Source organism: Staurois parvus, unplaced genomic scaffold, assembly GCF_062004578.1.
Source record: "Staurois parvus isolate SC_StPar_1 unplaced genomic scaffold, SC_StPar_1.0 ptg000188l, whole genome shotgun sequence".
NCBI classification, from domain to species: Eukaryota; Metazoa; Chordata; class Amphibia; order Anura; family Ranidae; genus Staurois; species Staurois parvus.
In genome coordinates, this window is record NW_028317984.1 from 1,027,312 (window position 1) to 1,044,951 (window position 17,640).

Sequence of the window (17,640 nt, forward strand, 5' to 3'; positions counted from 1 at the left end):
ACGGGAGTTTAAGCTGAGCCTCTTTGCGGACGATGCCCTCTTGACCCTTACTAATCCTCTGACGACGCTTCCTAATTTGCAACGGGTTCTTGAGCGCTTCTCCTTGATCTCGGGTCTACGTATTAATTTGGATAAAACCGTTGCTCTCAATATTACTTTGGCTTCAGATTTGGTTTCGCGCCTACAATCCCACTTCCCTTACCGGTGGGCTTCCTCTTCTCTTGAATACTTGGGCATTCACTTGACCCCCACCTATGACTCCCTTTTTGCTGCAAATTATTATCCTTTGCTTAGCTCCTTATCTTCTCTTATGCATTCCTGGCAATTTCCGCACCTGTCTTGGATAGGACAGGTTCATTCAGTGAAAATGACCATCTTGCCGAAATTGTTATATTATTTTCGCACCCTCCCAGTGCGGGTTCCCCCTCATTTTCTTCGGTTGCTTCAGGCGAAGTTTATGCGTTTTATCTGGGCCAATAAGCATCTCAGAGTCTCTAGAAATACGCTCTTTGCTCATAGACTCCAAGGTGTTCTTGGGGTACCCAATGTAACTAAGTATTATCAGGCGAGCCAAATTGCCCCGCTGTCTATGTTGCACGCTTCCTCCGATGTTCCTCTCTGGGTCCTGCTGGAACTATCTAATTGTGCCCCTATCGCACTGTCGACACTTCTATGGCTTCCCCCTGCCCTGCGCCCTATGGCGCTGAGTCCGATGTTGCTCCATGGCCTACGAGTCTGGGACTCGGTACGTTACTCCAGTGGCCTGATGTTACCCTTTTTTCCCTTGCTTCCAATCGTTAATAACCCTCTTTTCCCGCCGGGACTAGATCACCCGAGGGCATTTTCTTGGTGGGTGGCTCATGGTTTCTCACAGGTGCAACACTTTTTGATTTTTCGGTCCTTTCCCACCTGGAATGTCCTCCGAGAGTCTCGGGATGTTCCCCCAGCGGAATTTTTTTGGTACCTTCAATTGCGGCACTGGCTACTCTTGCTGAGGGCCACTTCTGCTTTCCCATATCAGAAATCTGCCTTTGAACGGCTTTGCCAGCAGCGTCCGGGCGCCCCGGGCCTTATCTCCCTTCTTTACGCAGCTTTGAACAGATGCTCGTCGCACACTTCTCTTTCATATGTAGTTCAGTGGGAACGCGACCTGGGAGTGGCTGTGGATCGGGAGGACTGGAATAAAGCCTGGTCACTCATTGCTAAATATTCGTTTAATACGACCACGCTGGAAGCAGCCTATAAGGTATTGTTTCGTTGGTATTGGGTGCCGGTTCGTTTGGCCCAGGATAACCCTGCCTGTAGTGATTGATGTTTTCGGGGTTGTGGCCATCGTGGCGATGTACTGCATATCTGGTGGTCATGCCCGAGATTGGTTCGTTTTTGGTCTCGTGTGTTTGGCCTCCTTTTCACTTTGTTTCATCTCTCCATACGCCGGGATGCTCGGTATGCTTTGCTTCATTGCCCCATACCGGGCCTCTTGGCTCGTCAGCAGCGGTTGGCTTCCTATTTGTTTTTATCGGCCACTAGGACTATTGCTCAGGCCTGGAAGAGTCCGTTTGTACTTTTTCAGGGGGTGCTGGATCGTATGACTACTATGATGCTCAATGAACAGATTTCGAGTATATGCAACAACTCTCAACATAAATTTTTGAAAATATGGGAGCCGTGGTTGCAATATGCCTTTCCCCCCGGCCAGTATAGGGAGGTGATGGAGTTTTGTATTGGCGCTCCTGGACCCTTGCTCTTTGGTGTGTGTTTTTGTTTTTTTTTTTTGTTTCTTTCTCTTTCTTTCTTCTCTGCTCTTCTCTCCTTTTCTGTTTGTTTTGATGTGACAGTGGACAGCTGTCTTTAGTTGCGATAATCTGAGTTTCACTGATGTTATTGTAACCTATGTGCCATTGGTAGCCCCTGCGTGGGCATACGTTTTGCCTTATTGGAATTAGAGCGTTGTCTGCTCTATTATGCATTTTCTATCGGTGCAATTGATAGCCCCTGCGTGGGCGTGTTTTGTTGCCTCTGTTTTATACTGTTTAAAATTAATAAAAACCATTGAAATACAAAAAAGTACCAATTCAGTAATTGCAGATGATACCAAGCTATGCAAGGGAAAAACATCCTTAATGCCTTAAAGGTTGTTTCTAACCTTCAAGCAGACCTTAATTCACTATTCGATTGGGAACTATGTAGCAAATGAGGTTTAACATTGATAAATGTAAAGTTATGAGCTTGGGGGAAACAACTGGGGGAGTCAAGAAGGATCTGGGTGTTCTGGAAAATCCTAAACTTATAGCGGTTGTAAAGTTGCAAAAAGAAAAAAAAAAACAAAAAAAAAACTTTCATCCCTACAGGGTAATGGCATAATGTGCTAGCATGCATTGAATACTAGCACATAATGAAAAGCTTACCTCAAAACTAAGGTTGCACCGATACTGGTGCCGATACTAAGCATTTGCACGAGTACTCCTACTCCTGCAAATGTTCCAATACCTGAAACACATACCTTTGCGATGAATGGGCTCAAAACACACTGCAAAGAATCGAATGCGATTTGAACTGAAATTGCACTACTTCAGCTGAAGTAGCAGTGTGATCTCTGTTCAAATCGTATGCGGTTTCCCTGTGGGTGCAGTGCGATTTGCAGTGTGATTTGAGCCATTCATTTTTATATGTAAAAAAATGGTATCGGTGCAACCCTACTGAAGCCCGAATGTGATTTCAAAGTGGTGCGATTTGGTCCCATTTAAAGCGCGACTTCAAAGTAGCGCCGATATAGACACAGGTGTAATTTCAGTGCCATTTACCTTATAGTCTATCGGAGTTAAATCACACTGAAGTGGTAAAAAAGTAATGCAGGAACTATTTTTCAAATTGCACTACCTGAAATCACACTTATTAAGACAGCGCCACAGAAATACATTAGATGCGACTTCAGGTGTGATTTGTAAATTGCATGTGTTGTGGTAGTGCATAGAAAGATCAGATTTGGTCTGAACTAACCTCCCTAAAAATAAAAGATTGGTTTAACCGCCTCCCTCCCGCCATATAAGGAAATGACGGGTGCAAGGCGGTTCTCTTGTTCTGGGAGGACGTCATATGACATCCTCCCACTCTAACTGTGCGTGCGCACCGATCGGTGCTGCGCTGTGTCCCTGGGACACAGCGGATCACCGATTAACTGAAAGGACCGATGACGTCGGCTCTGTCATGTGATCAGTGGTGTCCAATCACAGCTGATCACATGTAAAATAAGGAAATGCCGGTTATCAGCATTCCTCTCCTCATGAGCTGTTACGCTGACAGCTCATGAGGAGAGTGAGCAGGTAATCGGCATTACTCAGAGGGGACATGTACACTGATCAACAGGGCACTGATGATCATTGTGCCCTGATGGTCAGTGTAGCCCCATCAGTGCCACCTGTCAGTGCCCATCAATGCCACCTGCTAGTGCCCATCAGTGCCACATCAATGCCACATATCAGTGCCCATCTGAGCTGCCTTTCAGTTCCACCTATCAGTGCCAGACGTTGCCGCCTATCAGTGCGCATCAGTGCCGCCTATCATTGCCCGTCAGTGCTGCCTATCAGTGCCCGTCAGTGCCACCTAACAGTGCCAGTCAGTGCCACCTACCAGTGCCGCCTATCAGTGCCATATATGAGTGCTGTCTTTCAGTGCCCATCAGTGATGCCTGTCAATGCCCATCAGTGCCTCCTCATCAGTGCCTATCAGTGCCCATCACTGCAGCCTTATTAGCGCACATCAGCGAAGGAGAAAAATCACTTATTTACAAAATTTTGTAACAAAAACTAAGAAACTTTTTTTCAAAATATTCAGTTGTTTTTGGTTTGTTTAGAAAAATAAAAACCCAGAGGTGATTAAATACCACCAAAAGAAAGCTCTATCTGTCTCAAAAAAATGATACAAATTTAATGAGTACAATGTTGCATGACTGTGCAATTGTCATTCAAAGTGCGACAGCACTGAAAGCTGAAAATTGGCCTGGGCAGGAAGGGGGTATATGTGCCCGGTAGGCAAGTGGTTAAAACAAAGAAAAAAATTATCTGTTTAAGCGTGAATGCATTATGTCTGCCCTAGATTTCTGTTAACAGAGAAGCAATGGAAAAATACTGCATTTTCTCAGGATAATGTATATGATATGCAGTGTACTAGAACTGTCAACCAAGTTGTGTCACTGAAAAAAAATGTTCTGCAATGTATTTAATTTTTAATTCAACAATTCAAAGTAAACACATAGGATGCTTCTTTCATGGCAGAATGGTTTTGTTTGCCTAGGAACATCCTGACTGATAATATGAAGAACAGCTGGAGAATAATGTAGCCTGCAATTATGTTAAAGTGAGTACACTGATGGAAGTGTGGCTTTGCTGTCCATTTAGGCACGCACTTCTGTAAAGAGCTCCACTGATCCCCTGCATTGGAGATATTCTGCCAGATTTCCTGCAAACTGCCTCCCTCCCTATAACCGAACTTGCAACAAGACACTATTCTAACGGGAGATGATGGCCAAAAGAATAAAGACACAATCTGAGCGTGTGGCAACTCCCTCTCTCCACAGTAACAGAGGGACAAGCAAAGGAAGGTCGATGCAAGGTTGGAACACTATGCTCACACTCCAGCAACAGACTGGTCCCAGCATTGCCCTCTGGTGCTACCAGATTGTACACCATAAAAACAGCCAGGATTTGTGAATGGACAATATGGAGGTACTGCTTTTGTACATGACACTGCTCCACAAACACAGGCTGCTGTAGGAAAAAATACGCCTACAATAACAGAGGTTTTAGTGCCAGTTCATACCTGTGGGGCATCTCTCAGTACTCCTACAGATTCATTTAAAGGCATTAAATATATACAGTTAATTAGGTATGATATGAAAACAAAATCTGTGAAAAGGCCAATGTGTTAGAAGGGCATGTGTATGTGATTGAGGATGACATGCTTTGCATTGAGGACTTGGAAAATCGTCTACAAAATAATTTCTGTATCATTGGAATGCCAGAAAAAGCCGAGGGTTAATCACCCACAGCTAACTTCAATGCAAGTTTTTCAACTGAGAGCACACAGGATGTCCTCCCACCCTCCACCACTGGGGGCCCCCCAGACCATTCATGTTGAAATAGCTGGTTTACAAAGCTAAGTAAACCATCTTGAGACTTGCTAAAACTAAATGAAACCTTTAAATAAATGTGTAAGGGTTGTGCACACTGGCACTTTGATGAAATAATGAATATTGGTGCATGAATTTTCTTCCATTGCATCCTATGAACCCCAACACAAAGGGTGGCTCATGTCAATATACTTTACTCAAAACAGGACTTCAGGCAGATTTAAAAGTCAGTATTCAATCAGTAAATGTATTTTTAAATGCAGTTAACTGAATTAAAATTGATATCAACTACCCAATACAGCAGCACTCGGACTGGAGAAGGGAGAAGCAGCACACAGAACTGTTGTGTAGTTGTGTTGCAGTGCTAATGTGTTGACAAGAAAACTGATTGAAGAGGGAGTAGAATGAGCAGACAAATAACCTCATCTATCTTCTACTGCTCCTTTACAGTCCAATCAGCACGCTGTGGGTAGAGATTTGACATAACTTTATTTCTATTTCTGACTAATAGGGAGGAAAGAAGACTCCTGAATCAAAAGAAGACCTGGTGGAGATGATAGTGACTGTGACAGAGTGAAAAGGGGGGGAGTGTGGATCTTGCATCACTGGAGGAAGGCCTTTGGGAAGCAAGTCTGCCATAATGTTTTGCATACTTGCACATTGTGGGAAGAGCCCTGGGAACCTATAGCTGCTTTAGATCCACTTTAACTGTAATAGAAAAAGTGTGTCAGCTGCCAGACTGTACTTTCTATCAGGGCTGTGTATATCTCAAAATTGGATGAACATAAATACAAATAATTTGTTAGGTAGAACAGCTTCCTCATATGTACAGTACTTCAGCTGTTTGCATAGAGTTCGGCTTTAACACAACTACAGGTACATTCTAAGGGTTACATTTAGAAAGCAGTAAATGTTACAGTCACCAAACATTCACTGAAAGTGTATCTTCCTGTGCATGTGTTATTTATGGATAAAGTAACATTCATATAATAAAGTAAACAGTCATATAATAGAAGTAAACACCACAAGCTTATTTTTTACTGCCATAATCTGACCTTGAAGGATTGGTTTTGTGGGGGTATGAGGTTACCCATGAGATATCATGAGTAACAGAGGATGAGGACTCCATAATACATTTTGATCCAATTCAATGGTAGTTTACTGGTCAGAGATTGAATTCAGACACGGCTATCTTGCAAACATATTGAAGTAAAATAGAAAGGACCTTTTTATCAAATAAGTTTGTATGGGTATTTATTTTCTTAGCCTCAAAATAATTTCAGTGAAGATAGGTTGGATAGTGCCTACTAATAGAATAAAGAAGGGTAGCAGACATTGGCTAATGAACGAGACAAGTAGGCATATGCATAAAGATGGAGGTTAATGAGCATTTAGAAATGTAAGGATGGTAGTGACCATGGAAACATGAAAAATGAAAATATAGCATGTATAAGCTGAATAGGATGAATGGAGTATGGGAGAGTGAAAGAAGACCTTGGGACAGAGATACAATGAATGGAGGAGGAAATTCATTAGTCCATTAACAGAAATGTTAACACTCAGAAATACATTTGTTTCATATATATTCCTTTATATATACTTTATATATACTTTATAACAAAGTATGTGGCCCTTAAAAAGCAAGTATAAAAAACAGAAGCAACTTCAGGATGAAAAAACTAATATTATTTATATATATATATATATATATATATATATATATATATATATATATATATACATATATATATATATACACACACACACACTGAATTCTGATAGAATTCTGTAGAAAGAGAGAAATCTAGACTGCCATCGTGGACTTTCGGCCCAGCAGTCTCACTGATCCACTGGCTTCAGTACTGAATTAATGACCCAGAAAAAGTATGCAGATCATAAGTTCTGACTTCATCAGCTGCACACTTGTCCAAAATAAGGATTCACAGGGGTAGATTTACTAAAACGGGAGCACTCAAATCTGATGCAGCTTTGCATGTTAGCCAACCAGCTTCTAACTTCAGCTTGTTCAATGAAAGTGTTACTAAACCCAGGACCCTGCTTTCACTATATTTGGTCTCCCACAGAACACAGAATATGGAAATGCAATAACTGTAGTACATATAAACTGCTAAATACCTTTTCTCATTAGCAGTATATAGCAGTCTTCTTTCAGTGTCCAGCCGAGCACTGGTCAAAGCTTGTAGGAGGAGTTTTCATTCTCCTCTGACTGTCTCTCATGAGGCTGCATGACCCCAACCCTCTGTCTGGACAGCACTGATTGGCCCTGTGCTGATCACATGCACCCTCCCCCCCAAGAAAAAAAACTTGAGCAATACACACCAAACTGAGTATGTGCAGAGTTCCTCCTAGGGCTTTGTGTTATCAGCAGAAGGATTAGGGACTCTGGAAGCAGGAGAGGATCAGAGAAGGCAGGATCAAACAGCCTTTTTACACAATGTGTAAGACTAACCCCTTCAGCAGTGAGTATAACAAGAATGCTTTACTGCATATACAAACTGATTTTACTGTTGTGAATTTAGTAACACTTTAAGCTTTGACAATAAAACCAGGAAGCTGACTGGTTTCTGTGCAGAGCTGCACCAGATTTTGCATGCTCCAGTTTTAGTAAATACCCCCATAAAGTATTAAAGCCAGAGAGAGAGAGCAGAAAATTAGTATTTTTTAAAGGATATCAGCAATGACAGCCCCTATATTTTTTTCAATATAGGATTCCTGTAATGGAGCCGTTTTATTAATAGTGACATGCTTAAACCTTTTAACTGTATTTCTACTAAACTGTAAAAAACCACCTGAAGTCTTCAAGCATAGCAATGTTTGACATTAATTATTAAAATAAGTACCTTTAGAAATTCCAGATTGAAATCTGGATCCAGGGTATTGGTTGCTGCCCTCCCCATGTCTATGTCCCGTAGAATTCTCACAGCTCTGACGCATTCACTTGCTCTTTGATGAACCTAATAATAAAAATTATTTTATGCAAAGTATTATATTTTGTTAGTGAACTGAACACATAACAATTAAAGAACATTACTATACATTTTCTACTAGCAGGCATTCATTATTATTTATTTTATTACAGGTACTTTTATAGTGCCATCAGTTTACATAATGCTAAGACACCTGCCTTTGCACATACATGAACTTTAATGGCATCACAGTCCGTAGGGTTCAATATTGAGTTGGCCCACCCTTTATTAACTATAACTGCTTCAACTCTTCTGGGAAGGCTGTCCATAAAGGTTTAGAAGTGTGCCTAAGGGAATGTTTGACCATTCTTCCAGGAGCACATTTGTGAGGTCAGGCACTGAAGGCCTGGCTCACAGTCTCCACTCTAATTTATCCCAAATGTGTTCTATCGGGTTGAGGTCAGGACTCTGTGCAGGCCGGTCAAGTTCCTCCACCCCAAACTCGCTCATCCATGTCTTTAAGGACTCTACTTTGTGCACTGGTGCACAGTCATGTTGGAACAGGAAGGGGCCATCCCCAAACTGTTCCCACAAAGTTGGGAGCATGAAATTGTCCAAAATGTCTTGGTATGCTGACAACTTAAGAGTTCCCTTCACTGGAACTAAGGGGCCAAGTCCAACCCCTTAAAAACAACCCCACATCATAATCCCCCCTCTACTAAACTTTACACTTGGCACAATATAGTCAGGCAAGTACAGTTCTCCTGGCAGCCACCAAACCCAGACATGACCATTGGATTGCAAGACAGTGATTCGTCACTCTAGAGAACACGTCTCCACTGCTTTAGAGTCCAGTGGCGGCGTACTTTACACCACTGCATCCAACACGTTGTATTGCACTTGGTAATATAAGGTTTGGATGCAGCTGCTCGGCCATGGAAGCCATTCCATGAAGAGCTCTACACAGTGTTGTACTAATATGAAGGCCACATGAAGTTTGGAGGTCTTTAGCTATTGACTTTGTAGACAGTTGGTGACTTCTGCTCACTGTGCGCTTCAGCATGCACTGTCATTTTACCTGGCTGAATTACTGTTGTTCCCAGTTGCTTTCACTTTGTTATGCCACGAACAATTGACTGTTGAATATTTAGTAGCAAGTAAATTTCATGGATGGACTTATTGCACAGGTGGCAACCTATCATGGTACCACACTTGAATTCACTGAGCTCCTGAGAGCGACCCATTCTTTCACAAATGTTTGTAGAAGCAGTCTGCATGCCTAGGTGCTTGATTTTATACACCTGTGGCCATGGTGGTGATTGGAACACCTGAATCCAATGATTTGGAGGGGTGTCCCAATACTTTTGGCAATATAGCGTGTGTGTGTATATATATATATATATAAATATAACATTCACATCAGTTCCTAACCATCAAGGAGAGCACAATCTAAGGTGCCTAACTCACATTCATACATACACATAATTACATAGTTAGTCTGGCTGAAAAAAGACACAAGTACATCCAGTTCAACCATAGAAAAAAATTAAAACATAAAAAAAAGTCATAATCCTACACCCAAAGTTGATCCAGAGGCAAAAAAACCCATCAAAGCATCCAATTTGCTTCTGCAGGGGAAAAAATTCCTTCCTGATCCCCTGAGAGGCAAATCGGATATTCCCTGGATCAACTATACCTATAAATGTTAGTATCTAGTTATATTCTGTGTAACCAAGAAAGAATCCAGGCCTTTTTTAAAGCATTCCACTGAACTGGCCAGAAACAACTCTTGAGGGAGTCTATCCCACATTTCCACAGCTCTTACTGTGAAGAAACCTTTCCATGTTTGGAGATTAAATTTCTTTTCCTCCAAACGTAAGGAGTGCCCCCTTGTCCTCTGTGATGACAGCAGGGTGAATAACTCTACACCGAGTTCACTATAGGAACCACTGATGTATTTATGCATGTTGATCATATCCCCCCTTAACCTCCTCTTCTCAAGAGAGAATAAATTCAGTTCCTCTAATCTTTCCTCATAGCTGATCTCCTCCATGCCTCATCAGTTTGGTTACCCTTCTCTGTACTTTTTCCGGTCCCCCAATGTTCTTTTTGTGAACTGGTGCCCAAAACTGAACTGCATATTCCAGATGATAAATTACTAGTGATTTGTAGAGGTGTAAAATTATATCTCTTTCTCTGAAGACTCTACCTCTTTTAATACAAGAGAGGATTTTGCTCACTTTAGAAACCGCAGCTTAGCATTGCATGCCATTATTAAGCTTGTGATCTAACAGAACTCCCAGATCCTTCTCCACCATTGATTCCCCCAGTTGTACTCCCCCTAGTATGTATGATGCATGCATATTCTTAGCCCCCAAGTACATAACCTTATATTTATCAACATTAAACCTCATTTGCCACATAGTTGCCCAATTAAACAGTGCATTGAGGTCAACTTGTAAGTTGGAGATATCCTGTAAGGAAGTTATTCCACTGCACAGCTTGGTGTCATCTGCAAAGACTGAAATGGGATTTTTAATACCAGACCCACATACTAGGGCTAATTTAGACTGGAGCCAATTAACCTACCAGCATGTCTTTGGAGTATGGGAGGAAACCCACGCAGGCACAAGGAGAACATGCAAACTCCAGGCAGGTGGTACCGTGGTTGGGATTTGGACCAATGACCCTAGTGCTGCCAGGTGGAAGTGCTAACTATTTAGCCACTGTTGTTTTCCTTCTCCTCCCTCTGTTTCTACCATTTGATTGTTCTCAGTAATTTGTGCATTGTTCATGAAAGATTCTCTAGCATGTTAATTCTTGGATCACTCGTTAACACTGTATATTAGGGCAAAATAATTACAAAAAGCATATTTTGTACATCTGGCCAACATATATTTCCCCACATTTTATAACTTAAATGCTGAAAGTAAAGAAAAATACCTACTGAGCTGCCAGAAATACAGCATGTTCCTAAATTCCTGCTTAGACTGACAACATAGTACCTTTAACGAGCTACAATCTCAATCACTGTTGCTAGCCCTGCCTGCCCAGTTACAGATCTCTGTCTATTCCACCATTTCTCACAGTACAACTCCACATGCATACATCAACTGCTTTACAGGCAAATTAGAGCTGCTGTCTTGACTCCCAAGTGCCTGCTCACACACTGTGTGTAGGGATGGGCTCTTGGGAAGTGGAGTTCTAGGGCCTACCTTAGTTAGTAGAAAGTATTAGCAAAGCTTGGGTCAAAATCAGTTTGGGCCAAACCACAGGAAATTGTAGCATGATAACAGTCCACCAGCCCAATTAGCTGCAGTTGTGGAATTCCCCATCCCGCGGCCTCAAATAACAAAGGGAAGAGAATACTGGTGACCTCATTGAACAAAATATGGCCAAGTTAGGTCAATGATAGCTAGCATCGCTTCCCTTTTGTTACATGCAGGTGTGGGGAAGGGATGCATCATTAACCTAACATGGCCATATTCGGTCAATGAGACTGTGCAAATATGACCATGTGGCCACATTAGATCAATGATGTCACCAGTTATGTGTGGCTGCAGATTGGGGAATTCCACCGCCCAAACCTCACCAATTACAGCGATCACATGCCAATAATACACAATGGCTTTCAATCATAGCCATTCATTGTGTACTATTATGATCTCTGTGATTTGGTACAGTGAAAACATGGTACTGACAGGTCCAATCACAGCTCCCTGTATCATGTGATAGCTGTGGCCAATTACAACTATCACAATTGTACACAATGGCACATGAATAGATTCAATACATGAAAATGATTGTTTATAACAGTGATAATAACCATAATAAGCAATCATAGTGTAAAAAAACAAATCCTGAGCACCTTCCCAGAGCAGTACAGCGGCACTATGGTTACACTATACTGCTCTGGTCACAGTATGTACAAACAAAAAACTTAAAAAAAAAATAATACTTCCTTTTTTTTTTTTTTACACATACTGTTATTACTCAGTGTTTCTGATTACCACTACACCAGTCATATGATAATGCTGTACTGGTCTGGTGACAGTATGAAAAAAACAAAATTTAAAGAGGAACTGCAGTCAAGCCTGCTGAATAAAAAAAACAACAGTATGCAGTTTAAACATTGTAAAGCTGAATTAGGAAATAGTAGTAATTAACAGCTTACAACTACTTGCCCAAGGGACTAAATAGGGGTCCCAATCTACTTGTCCCTCATGACAATCTACTTGTTGTGATAAAAAATGCACCAATTGGGTGCTCGTCAGGAAATGGGAGTATTGGGCTCCTTTAACGCTTAGCAAAAGCGCATCTGCTGAGCGAGTAAATTTGCTGGCCCCAATGAGTAAAAATAAAAAAAGACTGAACCCCAACAAGCAGCTAGTGAAGCCCCCTGCTGCAGTGGGATCTACACTGGAGCATCCCTAGGGCACCAAGTACAGCCCAGCTCACACAGAAGAACCGGATCTCTGCTTGCCCACAGCAGGGCTAAATTTTAGAAAACACCACCTGCCCCGCACCTGGCACTGCATGTCCTGGGCATCAGGTGATATGATTTGCACATCTCTGGCTTACCTTTTCTGTGTCAGAAACAATTGAGTGCTGTCCGTGACTTTTTTTATTTGCACTAACATACAATTTTGAGGACAAGCTTTCGGGGAATGTCCCCTTCTTCAAGGTCCAAGCAGTACTACTCACAAAGTTTTAGCAGAATGTTAGAAGAGATAAAAAAGAAAAAAAAAAAAAAAAAAAAGAGGCTAGAGATAAGACACAGCAAAAGCAAAGGGGGGGGGGGGAGAGACAACACTCACACAGAGGGAGTCACGCTTGAGGTGATAGTCATAAAACTGTTGGATAATGATTGAGGAATCCCATGTCCAAATTAAGGCCGTTATCTCTTGTGTCAAATAGAATTATCATTCTTAGTTCAAAAGTTTTTCTTTCCTGAATGGATTTGAAATTTCCTTTAAGAACTAAAATATTGAGGTCTTCCACAGTGTGGTCTGGTTGTGCAAAATGGTGTCCTACAGGTGTGCAGAGGTCATCTTCTTTATGTTCCTTGATGGTATGTCTGTGCAAATTTATCCTTGTTTGCAACTTCTGTCCTGTTTCACCAACGTAAGATCCTTTGCTGCATTTTCTGCACTGGAATAGCCTGGAATACTTCGCCTCTCGGGCTCGGTGAAATCTCATGCATGCATGGTAAAAGGGCTCAGGCGGTATTAGAAACAGCACTTTTGTTCCAAAGTGTACAGGTCTCCTATCTCCACCCTCATCTGGCCCCCTCCAGCCCTGCAGCCCTCCTCGGCTTTCCTGTGACTTCCCACAGCCCTGCTTCACTCTCCTCGCCCCCCTCTCCTGCCAGCAAACTCTCAGAGAATGAGAAAAAAAAAAGAAACAAGCATTCCTGGAATACCTGAAGATTCTATCCCCAAGTCAGTGCAAAGGAAGAAAACCATGTCACTCGCCTAGGCGATTTACAAGCAACGAAAGAGGAAGTATAGAAAATAAGGTATTTACTGACACCAAACTACAGTTTTGCTTTCCAATGATAACACAGTAAGGTCAGAAGATTTTATAGAAAAAATTAGATGGAAAAATTACTGAAGGTCTGCCTAAATTCCAAAAAAATCACAACTTCAAAAAACTCATGTCTCTTACAAATACCCCTCCCCCCCAGGGAGGGGTTATTGGGGGGGAGGGGTATTTGTACTGTCCTGCCATTTCATGGCCTCAAGAAATGATAAGCAATCAGTACATCAGAACTGATCAATTTTCAAATATACTGTATATACCATAGTTTGTAGATTCTATAACTCTCATACAGACTAAATATTATGCACTCAATTGGGTTATTTTTACCAAAGAAATGTAGCAGAATACATTTTAGGAAGAAAGATTATTTATTTGCAAAATTGTATAACAGAAATGAAGGAAAATATGTTTTTTTGCAACATTTTTGGTATTTGTTTGTTTATAAAGGGAAAAAAACAGTGTTTATTAAATTGCACCAAAAGAGAGCTCTAGCTGTCTGAAAACAAATTGATAAAATTTGGGTACAGTATTGCATGACTGAGTAGTTGGCATTCAAAGTGTGACAGCACCTGAAAGCTGAAAATTGGCCTGGTCAGGAAGGGGGGGAGGTGAAAGTGTCCAGTATTGAAGAGGTTATATAAGGTACTGATTTTCTCATTTTTTAATTTCTCCTCTGTTTTTATATATTTTTTATTTTATTTTAATATTATAATTTTTTATAATAATTTTTTATAATCATTTTTTTTGGTTTACAAACGGTTTTATTTTTCAAGGGTAGACTTTAAAACAACAGTACAGTTACAAGTGATGCGTACATTGGTAACAAGGCACACTTGAAAAGTACATTTCAGAAGAGTACATATACGTAAAAAAGATGGATAGGGAGGAAAAAGAAAGAGAAAAGATTTCAAGTACATGAATAACATAAACGATAAAGTTGGTCGAAAGACACATCTGTCAATAGCATATGCCAAATAACCTTCAAACGGGATGTTTTTTAGTCATGTAATGAATGTTTATAACCCTTCCATAATTCCCATTTTTTATCAAACAAGTGCATCTTGTCCAGCAAAGTATAATGAATACGCTCCATGAGCATCACAGCGTCAACTCTATGTAAAACAGAGGTCAAGGGTACCGTGGTGGATTTCCAATGTAGGGCAATAGCCCATAAAGTAGCAATACAAATGGTATGTATCAATCTCATGACAGCATCAGTGGCCTCCGGCATAAGAGCTCCCAATAAACGGGACTGTATAGTCAGACGTATCGGGGCGCCTACCAAGGAAGCAGCTACTTCCGATATCCTACGCCAAACCAAGGATATAGTTGGGCAAGCCCAAAACATGTGAACTAATGTACCTGTAAGGCCACAGCCCCGGAAACATAAAGGGGACGTTTGTGGGTACAATACATGTAGTCATGACGGGGTATAATACCATCTGGTTAATACCTTGAGGGCAGTCTCACGGACAGAAAGGCACCTCGAACTCTTACATATGTTATCCACCATAGAATCCCATTCCTCATCTGTGTAAAAGATACCACTATCCTCCTCCCACCTTTGTCTATATAAAGGGGGTGTGGGAGAGAAGCTGATCAAAAATTGATGATAAAGATCTGAGATAAGACCCCTACCCCTAGGAGAGTCACGGCTAATATGTTAAAAAAATGAGATCGGAGAGGAGGGTATGAGGCCAAAATGTGACTGAAAAAAATGCCTAATTTGTCGATAACGGTGGTACTCGCTAAGCGGAACCTCAAAAAGTACTCGCAGCATATAAAAAGTAATATAAGATCCTCCCCTTTGAAAATCAGATAATCTAATAGGAGATCTATCATACCACCAATGAAACGTTTGAGGGGAAGAAAATGCTGTAATAAAATTTGGATCACCAAAAAACGAAACACCCGAAGGAACCGAAGAGACCAGATTTAATTTAAGTGTATATTTGGACCAAAGTGTCAATGAATGGGTAACTATAGAATTGTGAAAAGTGAACGATCGAGGGGGGATTTTGGACCACAAAACACCACGTAAATAAAATGGGCGTATAGACTGAGATTCAAATCTAATCCATGGGATCTGAGAATTTACAGTTGCCCATTGTGATAATTGTGCAAAACGGGCTGAGAGGTAATATAGCCAAAAATTGGGAAGACCTAGACCTCCCGTCCGTTGTGAGCGGTACAGAACAGATGAGGTAAAGCGTAGACGTTTATTACACTAGATAAAATTATTAATAACCCGCTGAAAGTGATCCAGAAATGTTTTCGAAACCTCATTGGGTACCTCTACCCAATGTAAAAAAGTCAGAGTTACAGCCGGGAAGCCTTATTCTTGTTTTCGGTGAGTCATATAAGGCGTGCATACCAGACAAAAACTCATCATTGAAGCCCATTCTCTGCAGCAATGTAAACAAGTAAGGCCAAAGAACACTATCAAAGGCCTTATTAATGTCCAGACTTAGCAATAAAACCTCTTTAGAATGCAAATTGGCATCTTGAATAACGTTTAAAGTGAGGCGAATAATATCAGTGATAAATCTGTCTGGGATAAAACCTGATTGGTCAGGAGAGACCAAAGAGGAGATGACAGGGGCCAATCTGTCTGCCAAAATGCGTCTGAATATTTTCAGATCGTTATTCATTACTGACATTGGCCTATAGTTTTGTGGTAAATGGTGGTCTTTCTGTGGTTTGGGCAGTAAAGTCATATTAGCCAGCAGCATCTCCTCAGGAAACTTACCTCCCTGCAAAACATCATTAAATAAAGTTATCAGATAGGGAGCCAACGTAGAAGCAAGTGCTTATAATAATGAGCAGTATATCCGTCAGGACCCGGGGCAGTAGAGCTTTTGAGCGCGCTAATCGCACGGGTTATTTCCTCTAAAGTACAAGGGACATTAACCTCCCTGGCGGTCTGAAAGCGGTACCATTATTTTGCATGGAAATATATAGTTTTTTTATTGTAGGCCTGTAATATTTAGGAATAACTCCCTGAAATCTGTCCGAACAAGAGTCTATTAAACATCCCGGGTATGATAAAATTTGAAACACGAAATCATAAATTATAATTTAATAAATAATCATAAAAAATAATAATATAATAATAATAAATTTAATTCAATAATATAATCAAACCAAAAACACTGAAATGTGAAATATAGCGCCAAGTTCGCACATCGCTGAGCAAAGTCGCAAAATCGTTTTCAGTGTCTGATGACGAATTTCCCCACGAGTCATTATCACTCAATTCTGCAAGTAGTTCTAATTTACTATCGCTGTTCTCTAGCTGATCTAAACCGCTTTTGACCTAAAGGGACACTTTTTGGACGCCATGGACGTTTCTCAGTTTCCAGGCAGAAAGAACAGACAAAATGCAGGCAGGACGCAGAACAAAGCACTAGGGACAAAATGTATGTGAAATTGGTTGAGACAGCAATGTTTTACTATGTAAAATGTAGAAAAAAAAATGACATTTTTTAAAATTTTTAAATTTCCCGCCGCTGGCGGCGGCGCCCGTACGTCCCGACGTCACAGGGACAGGACACAGAAGCCGGATGCCGGCATCGGCCGGAGGAGATGGCCGGGGACGCTGCAGGGGACACATCGTGGGAACGCTGGGTAAGGTAAGTGAAGAACAAATGCCGGAGCAGTGCCGCATGGTATTCCCGAGTGTAGCTCGGGGTTACCGCTCTTGGTACTGAAATGTTACCCCGAGCTACACTCGGGAATACCGCCAAGGAGGTTAAGAGAGGCTAATTGAGAAAGTGAGAGAGCAGGGAGGGGTATATAACCCAGCCACGAGTTGGGTGGTGGAACAGAATTCGACTGTGGAGAAGCTAATAGATTGGAATAAAAATTTTCAAAAATACAATTAACTTCTTGAAGAAGAGACGATACAGCGCCAGAGTTAGTGCGTAACTTATAGATATGTGGGGGGCGCAAAGAGTGATTCAACTTCCTTGCAAACATAGTGGACGCGGAGTTGCTGTGTAATAAAAACGAGGCCTTCGCCCAGCGAAGAGCTTTTTCAGTCAT

General features: G+C 41.3%; 1 protein-coding gene across 1 annotated transcript in view; it reads right to left on the reverse strand.

The window, feature by feature from the left end:
- Positions 1-17,640, reverse strand: part of LOC149462014 (platelet-activating factor acetylhydrolase 2, cytoplasmic-like) — a 94,583-nt gene that overhangs the window by 37,350 nt on the left and 39,593 nt on the right. The window contains exon 6 of the mRNA XM_089677573.1: positions 7,990-8,103. Within this exon, the coding sequence (XP_089533699.1) occupies positions 7,990-8,103 (114 nt within the window). The remainder of the gene's footprint in view (positions 1-7,989; positions 8,104-17,640) is intronic.